At 36.8% G+C, this 21,048-nt stretch overlaps 1 protein-coding gene across 2 annotated transcripts in view; it reads right to left on the minus strand.

Annotated features, from left to right (window-relative positions):
* Positions 1 to 21,048, minus strand: part of LOC5564174 — a 550,217-nt gene that overhangs the window by 21,693 nt on the left and 507,476 nt on the right. For both annotated transcript variants that reach the window (XM_021844877.1, XM_021844876.1), the window contains exon 13: positions 3,551 to 3,968. In XM_021844877.1, coding sequence (XP_021700569.1) covers positions 3,657 to 3,968 — 312 coding nt within the window. In that variant the 3' untranslated portion in view covers positions 3,551 to 3,656. The remainder of the gene's footprint in view (positions 1 to 3,550; positions 3,969 to 21,048) is intronic.

Consider the following 21,048-nt stretch of genomic DNA (forward strand, 5'->3'; position numbering starts at 1 on the left):
AAATATGGCCAACTTTTCTTCGGTTCAACTTTTCGCCTTTCTCGAGTCTGCTAAGAATTTCAAGCAATATCAGCCAAGGATATTTTTTAACCTACCTTATCAGCAATCTACTAATATTTCTTCAGTTATCTCTAAGAAATAACCTAAAAAGAATATCAATTATCTGCTACCGTTAGGATTTCAGCAAAGATTTTATGAAAAGCTTCCCATGAGTCTAAATAAAAAGCTAACAAGCATCTTACCAAGAACCTTACCAGAAATCCCTGATTACACATACGTTTCCATAACACTCGAATTTGATGGCTTTTTTATTATCCAGGCTATTCCATCAATAGAATTGAATATCGATACAAATAGATAAGTTGATTAGGTAGAGGTATTATGTCTTTTTTAAAAATTGGAAAACAATGTTTACCAAATCGATAAAGTGTTGATTTTGAATTATTTTTTTAACTTTTAAATGGTTTGTGTATAAATAAATTAATTTAATCTTTTTGAATCATCATTTTAAAACCCTATTAAACCCAAACAAAAAAAAAAGTTTGATAAAAAACTGTTTGTCAACTTTTTTTAACGACATGATTCAAAATGCTACGTCCACTAGTTGGGACCCCTCCCTCCTCTTCGTCACACATCGTCACACATTCGTGAAGACCCCCCTCCCCCCTAAAATGCTACGTCATTTATGGACGACCCCTTATGGACTGATATTTCTGGAAGTTCTTGGATGACTTAAAACTACCGTAGTGTTTATCAAGATTCACATCAATTCTTCAAACATTTCTGAGCATGTACCAACATCAAAATTCTTCAATATGCATTTAATTATGTTCGTTGATTCAAAGTACTATATTTCAAGCAGTTTTGGAATGTTCGTATGTATGTATGTATGACCACAAAACATTTTTTTACGGAATGTAGGTTTTGAGACCTACAGTCAGTGACATAAGTTAGTAACCAAATACTGTTTTTCCATACAAAATGCTCAAGTTTGGGGTGCTGTATCTCAGCTTCTGGTAGTCCGAATTGACTGAGATTTGGATGACGAACTACAAATAACTTGAAATTTTGCCTGTAGGGGAATTATTACATTGCAGTCATTTCACATAGAGTTTCAGCGGGTTGTTCAAAGACAAAAGTAAGTAACCGAGTGACTTTGTAATATAATTCTAAAACGGTAAGTTGTGGGTGATTGGTCTTTTCCACAAAGTTGTTCAATTTCAGAAGTTACACAAATTTGCAGAACACACCAACTTTTCACGACTTACCGTTTTCGAATTAAATTAAAAAGTCTCTCGGTTACTTACTTTTGTCTTTGAACAACCCTCTGAAACTCTATGTAAAATGACTGCAATGTAATAATTCCTTTACAGGCATAATTTCAAGTTATTTGTAGTGCGTCATCCAAATTTCAGCTAATTCGGACTACCAGAAGCTGAGATACAGTACCCCAATCATGGGCATTTTGTATAGAAAAACAACATTTGGTTACTAACTTATGTCACTGACTGTATATTCCAAGAAGTCCTTGGATCACTCAGAACATCACTTAAATGCAACACAATAACAAAACAACTCTTTGCTCCAAACTTCTTTGCGTTTGCAAAAATCCTAATGATTCATGGAATTTTCTTTTCGAACTGCAGACTATATTCTAGACAGTTCTGAAGTTTATGCCAGGTATTACCAATAAAATGCTGTAATAACCATAGATTACACACGTTTGAACTATGCTATAAAGCATAAATTGAAACGTATCACAATATTTTTGCGTCAGTCATCATCCAAAATCATAGTTTTCCATTTAATTGTCTAACTCGTTTTACGCACTTCGTAAAACTAGTTACTTGAATTAAAGACTTCGTAAATTTCGGTTTTAGTTTTAGCTTGAGTTCATGTGGCTGCTATAGAAACATCGTCCTATTTTTGAAGTTGTGTGAGAAACCCGGCTTTAGGACATTTCGCCGAATGACATTTGGTCGAAGGGCTTTGGAAAATTATTTTGGTCGAATGATGTTTAGTTGAACGGAATCTTTTGGTGAAATTGATGATGGTTTCCTAAGTTTTGCAAAGTTGATAGGGCCCATTCACAAATTTCATAACGCTGTAGGGGGTAAATGGGTGTCCTTGTAGTGTTACAGTGCATACAAAATTTGTAGAATATTCATACAAAAATCGTTACAAGGGGGTTGGTGGGTGTCCAATATGACAATTTTTGGCGTTATGAAATTTATAAATAAACCCATAAGATAACGTATTCTTTTGAATAATCTGAATTATTAAGTGTTGTTTAATAAATAATGGGACATTTTATGTGGTCTTATTTTCAAAGTCAATTTTTTATTTGTAATTTGAAGTAATGCCAAAATCTAGGATTTCAATGATTATTCAAATGTACTTCATAGTCGTTTTTATGTATCGGGTAAGAGAAGACGAGTTGACTGAGGTGGAAAAAGTTGACTTGTTTCCATTTAAGATCTCGAATAGTCGAATCTTTGAACATGCCTGAACGAAAAAGCAGCATGGAACATTTAAAAACGCGGTAGATAAATACATTGGAAGAGCATCCATCAAATTTAATATCAAAAATTCGCTAATCGCAATATTTTTTGGTAAAATGGCTGATACTTTTTCTATTATTCAATCTCTCTTGCATTAGATACAAAATGCTACATACTATTTAGACTCCAGCACTATTCTTTCCACGAAATGTCGGTTCGACCAAATGTACTTTCGACCAAAGGTCATTCGATTAAATGTCATTCGACCAAATGTCTTTCAACCAAATGTCATAGATTCGAGAAACTCATACAATTTCCTTGTTTTCTTTATGAGGAAGCAGATGAAATCCTTAAGATATTGGCGCATTTGCTCGAAAGGTCACGCGGCGTTCCCCAGGTGAAAGGAACAACCGCGGTTTTGCTCCCTTTTTACCTCATTCTTATGGGAGATAACATTGCGGTGTTTCATCAAACGCGGTTGTTCCTTTCCTGGATCATTTGCCGCGTGAAATTTTGGGCAAATGCGCGTTTTTGGAAACTTTACAACAACCGCGCGGTGCATCATATCAATGCTTAGTAGGATTTATTTCAAAAATCTTGAAGTTTGATACATATACTGGCATATTTACGGATATACACCAAGGTGGCCAATTCTCCTGGGCTTTTGGCATTCGCAGTTGATGGTAACAATGCTTTTAAGAATAACTTTGAATAACTGAAGTTTTGTTTCTTTATTGAAAAACTCAACTGAAGCGCATTGTTCTACTGATTCTATTTCATGAAATAATTATCTAGTGTAATCTTTTATTAGGAATAATAAACTTCAAGGGCAAATTTAAGAAAAGCTTAACATCGTTTGCATCTATAGCCCACAAACGTGATTATTGATTTGATATGTTTGATAGCTTGATGAATTTGAAGTTAATTCAATTCCAAACATGATCTCATTACGTCAAATCAAATCGTTCCAATCCTAAATCTGCACCCTTGTCCACAATCCCACATAATCGGTCAACATTTGAAATTTCCAATACCCGTATCATACGTACCTTTTGTAATTATTCTACTAGATAAGCGCCTGAATAGAACTCAACGTCGAAATTAGAAATTTTCAAACGAATTTTCCTCTCCTCCAGCCTTCGCCCCGTGGTTGTTTTACTGTATCAAGGGCGCGTTTTGCGACTCGCCGAAATCCACCGTGTAGTACATGTCGTTCTCCAGATTCATCTGCAGCGGTTTGTTGATTATCCGCTCCGGCTGCAGGCTGTACGAGTTCGGATGCTGGTGGGCATAGCTGTAGTTCAGGTTGTTGTGGCCTGTGGTCGTTTGCTGATGTCCTTTGCCGCTAAGCCAGTGCCGATTCGTGGAGGACGCTTTCGTTTTGCGGCCAAAGATCGGTATCAGCTGCCGGTGCTTGGTGGCGAAGTAGCGATAACTCTGGTGCACCTTGCAGTGACATGCGGTTACCTAGTGTGGGTGGTATGGTAAGAGAGAGAGAGAGAAAAAATGAAACAACATGAAATCAAATAAATTGCGGTATTTGACTGCAGCCTATTAAAGGCACCAATAATAAATTGAAAATACTCCATGATAAAATTTAAACTGATCCTTAAAAAAAAACAGTTGTTTACCATTACAATTTGTGACATGGTCCATGAATATATAAAATTTCTCCTTGAATAACTTTGGTAGTACCGGTAAAACCAAAACTATTTCAGATTTCAAGTGAAAATAGATTGGGACTCAGAAGTACGGCGGCCCATAAAGATCATAATACAAAACCAAACCAGTAAGTTAACCACAGTGGTAGTATTTTTCGCCTCATATTGGAAAACTAGCGATTTACTAAGCCACTTATGTGATTTATGAAGCAATTTCATTTAGTACCGTCGTTGGGGGTGACAATGGGTCAAAAAGGGATATGTGCGATTTATTTTTTGAATAACTATCGCAATTTAACTCCAATAAACTTCAAATTTGGTGTGTATGTACTTTGATGGTACATTAACAACTGTTCAAAACATTAAAGAAAAATATTTATTCACAGCGGCACCACAAGTGAATGAAAAATGACCCAATCTCACCCCATAGAGGGGGTGACATTGGGTCACCGTAACTGAAATAATTTGTTTTTTTATAATATGGTTGCAAAACCATTCACAGCTGAAGAATATTGATGAAATACGATGCAAACAAGATGAAAAGATATCTAAGATGTTTCACAAGTATGGTAAACCCACTTAAAAGAACGATTATACCAAATAATTGAAGAGCTATGAGAAAAAATATGTAAACCCAACATTCATGGTCAAGTTTACATAAATTTTCTATTTTTTTCCTTCGAATTGTATTCAAAGTCTCATCCCCATTGCCATGAAGTCTATTCAGTTTCCCCAAAGGTGTACTGAAACATTGATTATTTTAATTCTTCGCCAATAGTTAAATTTCGGAGCGACATTCCACGATCAATACATTTCAGGCAGATGTTGACGTCATAATCACGATATTTCAGTGTTTCAACTCATTTGTACTTCCAGGAGATGTTTCTATAATATGAAAACACTGATAAATAATTAAATTAAAAAAGAACAATCCATTTGATAAAATTTTACGATGTTGCTGCGCACGAAACACAGTTGCTGGATAGAGAAGTTGTCAAAATGCGTTGCATTGTTATTCAATGTACGGAATCCTCAAGTAGACTAGTTTGATGTTTCAGAAATGCTGTGTTTAGAAATAATAAACACATCTTAATGAAAAAGAGAACTACCGGCACCGTAAAATGTCAAAAAAGTGGACTTGCAATTTCATTTACTGTCGTTCTTGCTTGACCCAATCTCACCCCCATTTTTGATGTTTTAGACACCGTACCGAAAAAAATAAAATTTTTGTTGAAAAATCAAACAGATTCCGGAAAATACGTGTGAAGTGTAATGAAAAGACTTTAAACCTTCTACTAATATAACGGTAGAGGTTAAAGTACATGCGTGATACTTTGCACAGGAGAAATTTAATGTTGTAAATTTTATCTAATTTCAACATACAAGTTTATTGATATAGTAAACAAAAACTACTATTTCTAAAAATGTATATTGTGATGAATTATGTGTAATAATATGTTCCCTAACATATGAATTCTTAATTTTAGTAATATCACCGTTATTAGCTGAAATATTTCAAAAATCATATTTTTCCGTTTTGACCCAATCTCACCCCCCAGACCCATTGTCACCCCCATCGACGGTAACGCAACATTATGTAAATTGCAATGGTTAAAAGCTTGATTCATAATGGAGCAGTTTTAAATTTTCTATGGAGAATTTTCATTTTATCACAGTCGCAAAAACATTTTGCCGTATTTGACGGCCAACGGTCAGTCAGCCGATGATGGTCGAGTCGAGGCCTGTCTGTCTGTGGTCGTCCACGCTTGATTTCTCACGTGCCAAGCCAAACATAGCGCTGGGGGTCGGGGATCAAACGATTTTATTGCAATATTGCTTTTGATTATTATGTACTTTTGGAGTGGGCGAGCCAGGAGGTCGGCGAGTACGTGCTGTAAAGGACCACAACGAAGCATCCATTTTGGCGTGCTTGTTGGATATGAACACCTTTATTAAACTTGATGGAATGCAATTCATTTTGGGTTGGAAAATCCAAAGCTACCATTGAGAATTCAGCGTAATAAATTTAATGAAATTCTGTTGATCGTGAACCTTCTGATAAATACAACGTTTCATTTCTTTTTTTATTTTTGTTTTATGATAACTTTCTGAACGCAATTAATAGTTAAGTGAATAAATGAAAGCATTGATTTTAATAATTCAATGAAAACAATTTGAAGTACTTATATCAACGTAGTTGTTCACATAATTGAACTTTAAGTGATTTCACATTCGAGAGGAAGAAACAACGATTTTGGCCATAACCAATCTTAGCGCAATAATTGTAGTGTTCAGCGAGAATCGAACTTGCAACTTCCGGATTGCGAGTCTTTGACCGTATCATGTGGTCCATCTAGACACTTGCATAAAATAGTTGTAGAGGCTTTTCATTACTTAGATACCGGCGAGCGTAGCGCCGAGCAGCGCATGACACGAGTCTCCCCAGGAGCACAGCATCTAGAGCGTGCTTTAAGAATTATCTGGAGCCTTCGACAGGCTTGACAGAAACTCATCTGCAATACAAAATAAGGCGATTTCGAGGTTTTTCTGAGGAGTAAAAATTGACATAATTCACAACACAAATCCTTAAACGATTCGAGTAAGAGTCTTCGAAAAGCGAGGATGTTTTATGCTACTCTTTCTCTCCTTGCTTCTTGCTCACCCTCACTCACACTTTAAGAGAGCTCTTGAGTGATCTATTCGAACAAAGCAGGTCTCGCGGAGTCGTGATGGCACTATTTTTGATGGGATTTTCCTTCGTTTTATTTTGTTTCGCATTATCTTCTTCGCTCATTTTTCGTTTCTTCTCTTATTCGCTCTCTCACAAAGTGGCAAAAACAGTACACTGCTCTAGAGCATGTTACCAACTGTGGTGATGTTGAGGAGTGTTATCAAGCCAGGCCTCCGGTTGACACAGCATACTAGGATTCCTAAGATGAGCTGAGAGACGATTTGGTTGGAGACTCGTTTGCACATGTACAGTGGCCCAATTTCATATTCGTACAGGATACAGTTTTCACATCAAGTTAGTAAAAAACTGTTAAAACATGTATTGAGTTTAAAATACTTTATCCACATTGAAGGTAATAGGTGTCATCTATTATTTGCCAATAAAAAACTGTTTCCATTTACGTTCATCTTTGGATTAGCTTAGCTTAGCTTAGCTTAGCTAGCTTAGCTTAGCTTAGACTGACTACACATATCAATGGTTGCTATTCCGTGATTGACCGAAGTCAGTGAAAATGCACAAAGAATCAACTAGAAGTTCGGCTGGGATTGACCATAATCTTCTTCAGTGTGCATAATTCAGTGCCTCTATTTATACAGGGTCAATAACGGCGCCGGCCACGTCCTTGCAGTCAGGTGGGATTGGGGGAAGGAATGTTAGTGTGTAACCTTTGCTATTTGGAGACCGTGTTTGCCTCTGCATCTCCACAAAGGTTACTGGGAAGGATGTTTGTTAATGGGGAGGATCGTTGGGTCAAAGGATTCACTTTGATAAGTGATTAGACCATGATGAATAGTTTTTTGTCAGATATAAATATGCTTTTATGAAAATATAATATTTTCATTTGATATGAACAATTTCTATGTAAAGGAAAATTATGCCGACACTTGAGGTGACGAACCATTCAAAGTTTGTTGAACAAATATCTGAATGTAACATTCCTACAGCTGTCAGGACGAAAGCATGTGTTATTATATTTTACTTATTTGAAAAGAAACAAAAACTCGATTGGCTGGAACATCATAGAACACTCTTATTCTTATGCCGACACTTACAGTGGCGAACCATCCAAAGTTTGTTGAATAAAGTGAACCTTTCGCAAGTCTACACTTGTAGTGTCGAACCATTCAAAGTTTTTTTTTATAATTACAAAAATAAAGATAAAAAGAAAGGGGTGTTTTGAAAACAAAAAAATGTTCATGAATTAGAGTTTATGTCGACACTCACAGTGACGAACCATTCATAGTTTGTTGAAAAATCATACTTACGTCCTATCTATTTTATAGATTAGAAATAGTAGCATGAAACGAGCTCACCAATTGATCCGTCATCCTTGACTGAGCAGCAACAATCCACATTCAGCTTAACTCGTTTGCTCGGCTATATAAAAGCACTCAGAGAAAATAGGCGCACGACCCGACATGTTTGATCCTGCCCTCGTCACCCGTTCCCGCAGAAGCAGGCGTCAAGGTCGGAAGATCAAACAGAACTAACCGATCGCGGAACTTTTTCACTTCACTCGACCGACGCGCGATATGTTTGATCCTGCCCTCGTCACTCGCTCCCGCAGAAGCAAGCGTCAAAGTCGAAAGATCAAACAGAACTAACCGATCACGGAACTTTTTCACTTCACTCGACCGACGCGCGATATGTTTGATCCTGCCCTCGTCATCCGCTCCCGCAGAAGCAAGCGTCAAGGTCGAAAGATCAAACAGAACTAACCGATCGCGGAACTTTTTCACTTCACTCGACCGACGCGCGACATGTTTGATCCTGCCCTCGTCACCCGCTCCCGCAGAAGCAAGCGTCAAGGTCGGAAGATCAAACAGAACTAACCGATCGCGGAACTTTTTCACTTCACTCGACCGACGCGCGATATGTTTGATCCTGCCCTCGTCACCCGCTCCCGCAGAAGCAAGCGTCAAGGTCGGAAGATCAAACAGAACAAACCGATCGCGGAACTTTTTCACTTCACTCGACCGACGCGCGACATGTTTGATCCTGCCCTCGTCACTCGCTCCCGCAGAAGCAAGCGTCAAGGTCGGAAGATCAAACAGAACTCTCCATTTACGTTCATCTTTGGATTGATGAAAAAGTATTGAATTTATGTCTGAAATTCACTTAATTCCATATTCGTACACCTACCAAAATTCAAACGTACAACATTAAAAACTAATTTTAAAAGCTTTAATTGATTGCTGAAGTGCTTTTTTATGATGTTCAAACGTAGTGAAATACATTTGGACAATTTATTAGCGGACATTTATAAAATTTCGGTAAAATTATGAGAAATGCCAGTTTTCCAATGATTTTTGCTATAAAATCCAATAATTCGAACAATAACTTTCATTTTTGTCATTGGATCCAATCTATTAATTACATTCGTGAGCTCTGATAGAAATTTAGTTGAAATGTATACAGTTTACAGAAATCATAAACTGATTGTATCCCTTTTAAGTTCAGAAAATTGTTTTGCCATAACTTGAAAACTCTTCTAAAACGATATTTTTAATTAATGTAAACCAAATTGTCATTCTGAACAACAGGTAGATGTTAATTTTAAACTACGCTGTACATACCTCCACATATTGATGATATGGCAATACTCAAATATCTTTGAATTTCAAATTCCAAATTATATTCAAAATAGCACCTTATTTTGCTATTTATTGATTTTATAAGAAAAATACAAAATAACTTGAATGAGCAGAGAGCATTGATATATTGTTTACTAGAATATATTCTGTTGTTTTCATAATTTTAAAAAACGTTTGTGTTGCGGTTGTGGCAATAATATTTATTCTATACAAGTGGTCCCGGCAAACTTCGTCTTGCCATCAAAGTAAGGATGATCCCTTTATCTTAAAGTATAATTAAATAAATGAAATAAATAAGTAGGCTCTTGTAAAACGCCATGTAATCCCCCATACAAAATAACATATTAGTCTTAGCCCGTTCTCCTGATTATTCCGGAGACTATCCCATATTTTTTCCTCGCACGAACACGTCGCATCGTTTGTAGAGTGCAATAGTGAAAAACTTTCGTCAATCCGTCAATCCGTTCTCAAGTTATTTCGTGACATACAAACACCACTCCATTTTTATTTATATAGATATCTCTATAATCATGTTTGGTAGTGAAATGTTAATATAAAAAATAATAATAACGTAATGTTTTGATAGGAACATTAACTATGGATTATGTATATCCATTTAGGAGCTAAACTGAGAGAAATTTACTAAAATTTTTGGTTTTAGATTTGTTATAATTGTTATATTACCTAAGATCCAAAAGAACAAGTTGTTGATATACATTCCTACCAACTTTAAGGGCCGATTTCTTCACCACCGCTTAGGCCTTAAACCTAGTTTAACTATATGGATAAGCGTGGTTTACGACTCAAGCCATGGTGAAGAAATCGGTCCTAAAACTGATTATATTTTTTTGAAACTTGTGCAATATTCACAGTAATCATTCTTAAGGAAGCGATTTTGAAAAAAAAATGTAAGTCATTGTTCGACTTACCGAATATTTTACCAAAAAAAACATGGGAAAAGTGGTATTTTTCTTTATTTACTTAAGTTTCTAATATGTTCGCTTATAAATTTTCCAAATGTACTCTACTACATCTGAACAATACAACGAAGAACTTAAGCAATCATCTAGTCCATTTAAAATTAGTTTTGAATGTTGTATATTTCTTTTTTGTTAGGTGTACGAATATGGAATTGAGTCAATTATAGACACAAACTCAATACTTTTCCATTATTCCAAAGATTTAAGCAAATGAATACAATTTGTCATTACCAAACAATAGATGACACCTATAATCTTCATTATTGATAAAGTATATCGAAGTCCATGCACCATTTAATAGTTTTATACCAACATGATATGAAAACAGTGCCCGTACGAAAATGAAATTGAGTCACTGTATGTACTCCTGAGAAATGTGGAACTCTAATTGCAAAGTTTCAGACAATTCGACCGAGAAGAATCCAAAGTGTCAAAGTGAATCATGGAAGTGCCCAAGTAGTTCTCTACACTATGATTTTTTAACTACTTGCTCAGTTTTGCTATTTGTTTAAAATTTACATATTTCTACCTGGTACATAAATCATAAAATTAGGAATTAATGGCAACTAGGCAGTACAAAGAAGTGATTCTACACAGTTAAATTTTTTTTCATGCACATATCTGAAGCATTAAAATAAACTAAAATTTCAACGAATAATCTCATAATTTTCAATCGAATGAACTTTTAATTTACGCGATCATGTATCATTCAAGTAAATTTTGTTAAAAATTGAACGAGATGCTGTAACAAGAGATGTTTACCATAGTCTCCAGTTTACACTGTATTCAAATTTAAATATTTGTATCAGTGTTGTGGAAGGGTTGTGCACAAGCTAAAACATATCTTCATAAACAGAGGCAATTTGAGATACAGTCAACTCTCCCTTACTCGATATTTTGTATCTCGATATCGAGTTAGAGAACCATAGTCAAAGTTGGTATGCATGGCTATCTCAATGGCCCCTTGGATCGCAGTTGCACTGGTTTTGTGTTCTGTAACTCGATACCTCCTAGGAGTTCCTTACTCGATGTTAGAGAGATTTGATTGTATTTTAAAATTTTATTATGGGAAATTTTTTTTTCACCTCAACCGCCACGAATCGAGTAAAATACGCCAAACCCTGCTTTGTTTCAAAACCTGACATGAAAATAAAATCCATGTTTTTGGTCGTTCCATGTTCATAATAATCAATATTTACGTGGTATATTGGTTTAGCCTTTTGAAAAGCTACAAAAGCCTCAAAACTACAGGAAACATTCTGAAGCAGTTGAATGTTTACACAAAGAACGAGATATACATGAAAAATTTGAGAGCCTTTGGCGATGATGAATTATTTGTTAGAAAATGTTGGTACATGAGCCAAAGAGGCCGACCGTCGTACTTATTGTCCTGCATTCAGTTGTTTGGCATTTTCAACATTATTGAAAACAGACAAGAAAAACCATGAAAAATTATCAATTTCACCCAAATTTACGGTACATGTAAACTTCAAAACGTCAAAATCTTATAACAGCAAGAAAAATGCAATTTTCTATGGGAAACAAGGCATGCCTCGATATTTACCCATTTATCAATAGTTTAGTAATGAAAATCAATAGTTTTCATTATTGGAGTCCATTCGTAAAAAGATTTCCAATCGATTGGTGCAAGAATCTTGAAAATCTAAAGAAAAGTCTAAAGAAATTTTAATTTCGGTTGCTTCTAAGAAAAAGGAAATAATTTTATTACAACCCAAACTTTAGATTGAGATGGTAGATAAAATATTGCTATGCAGAGATCATAAATAAATTGTGTGCACGAATCGGTCCAACAATAAAATATGAGGTCCCGACTTAATATGAATGTTCGATATTCCATGTTTATTTCTTTCTTTAAACATTTCTAATGTTTCAATAGTTTGAATGGTAAACATAATCAGACTTGATAGAAACCCCTGTGCGAGGCAAAGAGGAGGCGATTTTGCCGTTTTTCTGAGGAGAAAAAACTGAACTCAAAATTTTCAACACAGATCCTCAAGCGATTCGAGTGAGAGTGCAAGAAAACGCGAGGATTTTTTTAGGTACCGTCGATGGGGGTGACAATGGGTCTAGGGGGTGAGAAACGGAAAAATATGTTTTGTGAAATATTTCAGCTAATAACGCTGATATTACTAAATTTAATAATTCATATTTTATGGAACATATTATTACACATAATTCATAACAATATGCATTTTTATAAATAGTAGTTTTTGTTTACTACATCAATAAACTTGCATGTTGAAACGAGATAAAATTTACAACATTATATTTCTCCTGTACAAAGTACCACGCATGTACTCTAGTCTCTATCGTTGTATTAGTAGAATGTTGAAAGTCTTTTCATTACACATCACAGGTATTTTCCGGAATCTGCTTGATTTTCCCACGAAAAAATCATTTTTTTCGGTACGATGTCTAAAACATTGAAAATGGGGGTGAGATTGGGTCAAGCAAGAACGATAGTAAATGAAATTCCAAGTCCACTTTTTTGACATTTTACGGTGCCGGGTGTTCTCTTTTTTCATTAAGATGTGTTTATTCTTTCTAAATACAGCATCTCTGAAACATCAAACAAGTCTACTTGAGAATTCCGTGCATTGAATAACAATACAACGCATTTTGACAACAACCAGCAACTGTGTTTCGTGCGCAGCAACATCGTAAATTTTTATCAAAAGGGTTTTTTTTCTTCTTAAATTTGATTATTTATCAGTGTTTTCATATTATAGAAACATCTCACGGAAGTACAAATGAGTTGGATCGCTGAAATACTGGGATTATGACGTCAACTTCTGCCTGAAATTTGTTGATCGTGGAATGTCGCACCAAAATTTAACTATTTGCGAAGGTTTAAAATAATCACTGTTTCAGTACACCTTTGGGGAAACTGAATGGGCTTTATAGCAATGGGGATGAAGACAATTTGAGGGAAACACCAAGAAAATTTATGAAAACTTGACGATAAATGTTGGGTTTACATATTTTTTCTCGTGGCTCTTCAATTTTCAGTATAATCTTTCTTTTAAGTGGGTTTATCATACTTGTGAAACATCTTAGATATCTTTTTGTCTTGTTTGCATCGTTTTTTATCAATATTTTTCAGTTGTGAATGGTTTTGAAATCATATTATCAAAAACAAGTAATTTCAATTACAGTGACCCAATGTCACCCCCTCTATGGGGTGAGATTGGGTCATTTTTCATTCATTTGTGGTGCCGCTGTGAATAAATAGTTGTCTTTAATTTTTTGAACAGTTGTTAATGTACCATCAAAGTACATACACACCAAATTTGAAGTTTATTGGAGTTAAATTGCGATAGTTATTCAAAAAATAAATTGCACATATCCCTTTTTGACCCATTGTCACCCCCAACGACGGTACTCTCTTGTTGCGACGCTCACCTTAACTCACACTTCAAAAGAACTCTTGAGTCTGCCGCCCGAACAAATTGTCCTCGGGGAGTTGGGAGAGCACCCTTTTTTTATGGAATTTTACTCTGATGTGTTTTGTGCTTCATCTTCCTCGCTCATTTTTCGTTACCTCTCTGCTAAGCATTTTTTTTCGCTCCCTCGCAAAGAGGCAAAGGCAGCACGCTGCTCTAGAGTATGTCACCGAACTCTGATGATGTTGAGGAGAATTATCAAGCCTGAGCATAATCAAAGAAACTCAATTGTAAACTAGTTATAGCCGATCTTCAAGCGGGTATTTATTTTAAAAAATTAGCATCGTAATTGACCTAATCAAAAGACAACATTACCGGCTAATTCTCAAAGCTCCTGCCTTGTTTTTATGCCGAGCACAATTCTTGGGGTGTTGCAGTCCGATGTCAATCGAATGAACAGTAACTCAATTGATTCTATGCACAGTGCCTATGTTCATTGTTCACTCGCGACAACACACTAGATAACCATCGTCAGGACAACAATTTTGCATCTAAGGTTAGCTGGTAGTGCAGCAACCCAGGCAAAGAAACGGTGGTGCAAAATTTTTAATTAAAATTTACAAAACAATAACCACCGCCATAAATAGGGGCGTTTCGGAAAGTTTTACGACCAGCCACATGGTGCGCTTTCCTGTGGTGGAAAGGATGTGCTCTATCTAGCTCATCGGCAGGGTTGGTAGCGGACGGACAGCAAAATAATAGTTACTTCCCGAGCAGGAACGAATATCTCACACTTATTGTAATGATCGACTGGATGGAGCATATGGTGCAGTTGCTATCATCATTCAAAAGCGTATAACACATTGACTTTTTTTTGTCATTTTAAACCAAAGTTTTTGAAAGTTTGGGTGTTTCTGTTGACGCATAGCTTGGTATATATACCTTCATAGCTGCCTGTTTGCCTTTTAAATGCACTAAAGAGATTTTCTCAATTCAATACCCTGATAGCCCTAATTGTATGTTTTCTTCTAAAAACCCTTCTACGATTGATTTGGTCTAAACCGACTCTAGTAACCTTTGTCGCTAACTGAGTAGTGTTTGATCCTTCGACCTTGACGCTTGCTCCTGCGGGGGGCAGGTGATGAGGGCAGGATCAAACATGTCACGCATCGTGTCCTACTATGAAAATGATATAGCAGGAATTGCAGAAAGAAATTAAAAAACGATTTTCCCAATTAATGAAAAACAAATTTTAAAATAAAATCAATTGGATCCTGACTCTAAGCCCTTTTGGAAATTATTTCATATTTTGAAAAAACCTCAGAAGACAATTCTGGAATTAAAAGAGGAATACAAATTATTACTAATTTCGAAAAAACACAAAAACTCGCTTTGTAGTTTGAAAGCGCGCACAATTTTAATTTAGCTTATCATTCTTAATTGAAAGATTTAAAAATGTTTTCAGTTGGCATATTTTCCTGACAAAAGTAAGATAAAAGATATAAGTAACGAATGCAGTGTTCCATATGATACTAAAAAAATCTACTGAACACATTTCATACTGTATTTCCAACTAAAATTAGCTTAAGTTCTTAATGAAATTCTGTTGAACTCTTTGAATATTTTCCATATGAAGTAACCTTCTGTTGTAAATCGAAACATTTTAATAATAAGTAATTTGCTACCAGCCCTGCTCTGATGTCTATCTGCTCCTGTGCTCGAACAACTACCTTACATATAGGTATTCGATGCTATCGGACCGAACAATGGCAAAGTATCGTAACAGAGATAGTGTAGTGTAGTACTCTTTGGGCACCACATCGGGTGTGAAACTGGTCGTTACTGTTTGAAGCATCATTGAACACGTTGGAAAAACTGGCTGGATAGTTGTTATGTCTCATTGCTCTTTCCTAGCATGGGGGGTAATTGTCCGACTGAATTGTGGCACTGTTGTTCTATGCAGCGGATGGTGTAAAAGCTAGCAATAAGATACAATTAGCATTTACACGATCGGTTGCTGTTGGTGTAGGAACTTTTTTTGGGAAAAGTTCTATTGAGTTGTTTTCAGGGTGTTAATGTTCATTCCAAACCGGACATTGGACATTGTATCAACATAGAAAAGCGGTTAAAAAACTCTTACTACTCGAGTAGAAACATTATTTTAAATTGCTTCTTTAATATAATCACATTAAAATATTATATCTAGGTGTTACAGGAAGTCTATAAGACCTGGAGCCCTGGTAATTAACCTGATGTGTACGATACGACTGATTTCTTTGACCTAATACATACGGAATATATCTAAATTAGTAAGGTCATGATATCATGACAGCAAATCAGTGGGCTTCGTGGCCGTGCGGTTAGTGTTACCAAGCATTTAGCCGCATCGAGTCAAGGAGTGTGGGTTCGATTCCCGCTTCAGTCCGGAAAACTTTTCGTCAGGAATGTATTTCGACTGTGCCACTGGGCGTTGCATGCTAGTCCGTTGTCTAGTGTGATGCTTTCTTCAAAGGACAAATCGTCCACTGGAAGCATTAACGTGTCGTGTCTGTAGTCATAATCATGATTCTCCATTCAATTTCATTCAAAACATTCATTGTGTTGAGAACGTTTGATTTCGGAGGTCTTTCGAAGCAAACTCGTCCTTATTCCCGATCAAGTAAGCTTAAAGCTGTAATTTATTTATTTTAGTGAAGAGTACATCAAGTTCAATTTAATTTTCAACTTACATATAGTCTCCTTTTGCCTCGCAATAGTTCCACAACACACTTCTTCAATAAATTTAATATTAATAATCTGCAATAATATAAACTCAATAAATTCTTATAAATTATTGTTCATAAATTCAATATTTACTTGATAATTTCAGCTTTTAGTTCACAAATGACAGTGCAATTTCAATCTATCATCCATCTTACTGACAGATACGTGTTCGTTCAGGTCTTTGCACTCATACTATCCGTTTTGGTTCATATCAAGGACAGCAAGTTTGTTGACTGGTCTGCTAATTATTCCGTTTTGCGTCTTCACATTTGCTCTACGAGCAATTCCGTTCTTGCCTGGGTATGTGTGCAGCACCTTTCCTCTCATCCATTCGTTACGATTTCTTTTATCGGTTATGACCAGGCAATGGAAATGCCCTATATCAACTGCAGCGATTTGCAGTAGACAGAATGTCCCGGGCCCGATCTATCTGACAAGCCAATCGAGCCCTTTGTCACCATAGAAGATGGTGTCTCCATCATGTCGATAGCCTAGTTATGACCACAAACATTCCTTCCTTTACCGGAGCGACGTCTTGAAACCATTTGCTTAACTGCAAAATAACCGGCAAGTATTCAAAGATCCACCGTTGCCAAAACATATCCAACAATTGCTGAAGTAGAGTCCATCCGTCTGACAACGCCTTCTTAGGATCAACGGGAGCTTTAGTTCCTTGAAGCACTCCTTTGGAGCTCAACATAATAAAATGGTTCGGCGTCAAAGACTCTTGTTGTTCGCTCTGCAGGAGCAAGAACGTTAACCGCCGCGAATTGAAAATATGTTCGGCTTCGGCTAATAGGGTTAGGAAACCTTCATCGTCTAGTTACAGCGTCGTCGGTAACGACCCTTGTGCTGTCTTCACAGATCGCACCATACGCTCCCAGCAGCCTTCCATGTGGGGCTTAAACATCCATCTAGTGGTCGCATCCGTAAATGTACTACCCATCGCAATGTACTACCCATCGCAGTATTGAGCGCTTGTAAATCACATTGAAGTTCTTTACTTGCCCCAACAACATTCGTGCCTTTGTGAAGATTTCCTACGGGGCTCCTCTTTGTGCAATAAATCTCCTGATGGCCTTCTCACATGAATCAGCCGTTAAGCTGTAAGCTTACTCCAAACGAATTGACCGGACAGTTAAGCAAGTAAATAAAGCGACCCAACGCTCCACTGAGTTTCAGCCTACTTTTACATAGTAGGGTCCAAAATAATCGATTCCTACGAAGGTGAACGGTCGTAGAAACTGTGTGACACGGATCCATGGATGCTGGCCCATTTTCGGTGCTACTGGTTTGACCTTGTATACTCGACACCATTGAAAGCGAAGGGCGGCGGATCGTACTTCGACTCGTAACCTCGGGATGTAAAACCTCTGCCTTACTTCATTTATCACCATCTCGTTGTTCGCATGACGATATTCGCGGTGGTACCAATCCAGCGGCAGTTTGGTTATCTGATGCTGTCTTGGTAAAATAATAGGGTATCTGGTATAGTAGCTGACATATTCGGCAGCTGCAATCCGGATGTAGAATTCCATGTTCATCGAGTTGGGGATATAGCTTCGCAATCGGACTACTTTTGTCCAGATTCTTTCTCTCCTGTAGATATCTATACAAATTTCGTTTCAACGTAGCCACTTCATCTGAGTAATGTTCTGCCTGCGCAATCCGCCATAAAGCTTGTTCCGCTTCCTGCAGATCATCACAAGTTAGAACTTTTGGGTGGTTGATCTGCTCTTTCTTCGAGCGCTGCAGGGAAAATAGCGCAGAAGTGATGAACGTATGTGACACTACGCAAAAGTCATTCATATTTCGAGAAACGATCGATATTAACCGCAGGAATCGTCAAAAATGACTGCATACGAAGGTAGGTCGTAACTCTTCTACCATTTCCGCTGGAAAATCTGATTTTTGCTTCGGCCATTCACTTTTATCTTCGTACTGAAATTCTGGACCACGCATCCATCTGCTGTTTGGCTTACAGTTTGGACCTTTTCACCATTTTGTTGCCTTGTCCGCCGGGTTTATCTTCGTGCCTGACCATTGCCACTTATCGATGCTTGATAAATTTAAGACTTCGTTGACACGAAAACGTCTTGTAACATCTTGTATCCGATCTAATCCAGGAGACGACTGTGCTCGACACGCTCCGTCCGACTGTGCTCCGTTCGCTTGATTTTGACAGAGTGCCTTTCGCCGATGACGGCTCCTTGCAGTTCAATACGAGGAGTTGACAATAGCAGTAGAGGAACAACTTTTGTTTTGGACGCAACCAGGGAACACCGTATCTACCCTCGAAAACACAAACACACAAATAAGCGACTGCGGAATATGCTTGTGCGCTGCCATCGACAAAGGCATGGTGTTCCAATAAATCGTAGCACGCAAGATCGTACCCAGAAAAATAGCATCCAGCGTTGCATTAACGTTGTCGAGCTCCCTCAGTACCTGTAGTCAAGAATTCCAGCGTCCGAAAATATCTTCAGGAACCTGTTGATCTCACTCTGTCTTAGCTCTTCAAACATCCTGAATTAGTATTTTGCCTTGGATGACTAGCGAACCTAAGGGATGGTAGATCCTCATCAAAAAACTTTGCATCATTTGTTTAGTAGGAGCTTTCGCTAATTCTTCGAGGTCGCCTTGTATGCCTAGTTTAAAACAAAATAGGGTAAAAGCACCGGTTTTGGCCAGCCTAAGAGAAAATGTCAATAAAAATTAAATAGGACGCCGTTTTTATACTACAAATATGTCAAATGCAAGCTTTCAATCCGTATTATGTGTGTAAAATATCAAAACTGAGCTGAAACCATATTTTTGCTTTGAAATTCCGTTGGTCAATATAGGCACAAACTTTTTCTCGGTTTTGCTTCAGAGCCGAGATAATTAAGTATTTTTAATAAAAAAACGTTTTTTTGCTCTTAAGTGTTGTATATTATAGTTTTATTGGCCTACTATGTTCTACAAAGTTTTTATACTTATCATTTGCTACAACTTTGCTGAACATACCAAAGTTGTATTTCTTATGGTTTTCATGTTATTTGAGTTTTTCATCTTAAAATTAGCTATTTTGTATGCCTTGTATCTCAACTATGAGCACCTCAAAAAATATATCTTTCCACCAAATGATTTTGCAGTCCTTCAAGTACCAGTGAGCAAAATTTGGAGAAGATGATATTTTTCTATCTCGTTTAAAATCAATTTTACTAATAGACGATATGAGATAAATCCAGACAACTAACAAAAGTCATGGCTACCTAAGCATATCAAACCAAAGGTAACACGTGTATTTATATAGAAATATAAAGTACATCGTTTTCAGTTGTTTTCGATTAACTTGGAAGCTTCTGCAAGAAATTCATCGTCTTTTCCTCTATCAGTATTTAATCTATTCTTAAGCAAGATCACCGGGTTGGAAGTCAACATAAACCGTATCAAATACAGATACACAATTTAGAGTCCGATTGAATTCTGTGGCATGATTTTCCCAGAATCTTTTGATGGATTTATTCCGAATTTTTTATGCTTTTTCGGCGGCATGCCGGACAACATCACTACATGCGAAAGTAGTTTTTGCACCATTGGAGAGAGTACGTACCAATCGTAGAACTGGCGATACTAACAGTATGTTTCTGACAAAAACAGTTCAAATGCCTCCTCGTTTATCTTCCGATTAAAGTTGACTACTTTTAAAATGATTGAGATCCGCGAAAATAAGTTATTACAAGTGCGTAAACGCTAACAAAAGTGCGCAATTGAATCAAATCGGGTAGGTGTCTTTGGGGGACTTATTCTTCGTAAATCGAAGAATAAGTGTTCTGAGGACACCAACAGGATTCAATGCAATACCTCACTTTTATTCACACTTTCGGTCTTATGAGGCCGCACTTCGCAGTCCTGTAGTGAAAGAAATACACAATATCTACCTCCCGCAAAAAGCGGCATGCCGTGTTACGACCGTTTGAGTTCCTACCAGCTGGAAGAGGTTCGTACAGTCTCAGCCCTAACCTAACCTTACTGATACGTCTACAACTATTGCACGGAAGTGGTGTAGTCCGGCATGCTGCATTACCAAAGAAAAACATGAAACGTGGAATGCATCAGAAGATTCTGGGAAAATCATGCCACAGAATTCAATCGGACTGTAAATTTTGTATATGTATTTGATACGGCTTATGTTGACTTCCAACCCGGTGATCTTGCTTAAGAATAGGTTAAATACTGGTAGAGGAAAAGACGATGAATTTCTTGCAGAAGTCTCTAAGTTAATCGAAAACAACTGAAAAACGATGTACTTTATATTTCTATATAAATACACGTGTTACCTTTGGTTTGATATGCTTAGGTAGCCATGACTTTTGTGAGTTGAGCATGTATGAATATTCAATAAATATGGATTTATCTCATATCGTCTATT

This window comes from Aedes aegypti, chromosome 2, assembly GCF_002204515.2.
Source record: "Aedes aegypti strain LVP_AGWG chromosome 2, AaegL5.0 Primary Assembly, whole genome shotgun sequence".
In the NCBI taxonomy this organism is placed as follows: domain Eukaryota; kingdom Metazoa; phylum Arthropoda; class Insecta; order Diptera; family Culicidae; genus Aedes; species Aedes aegypti.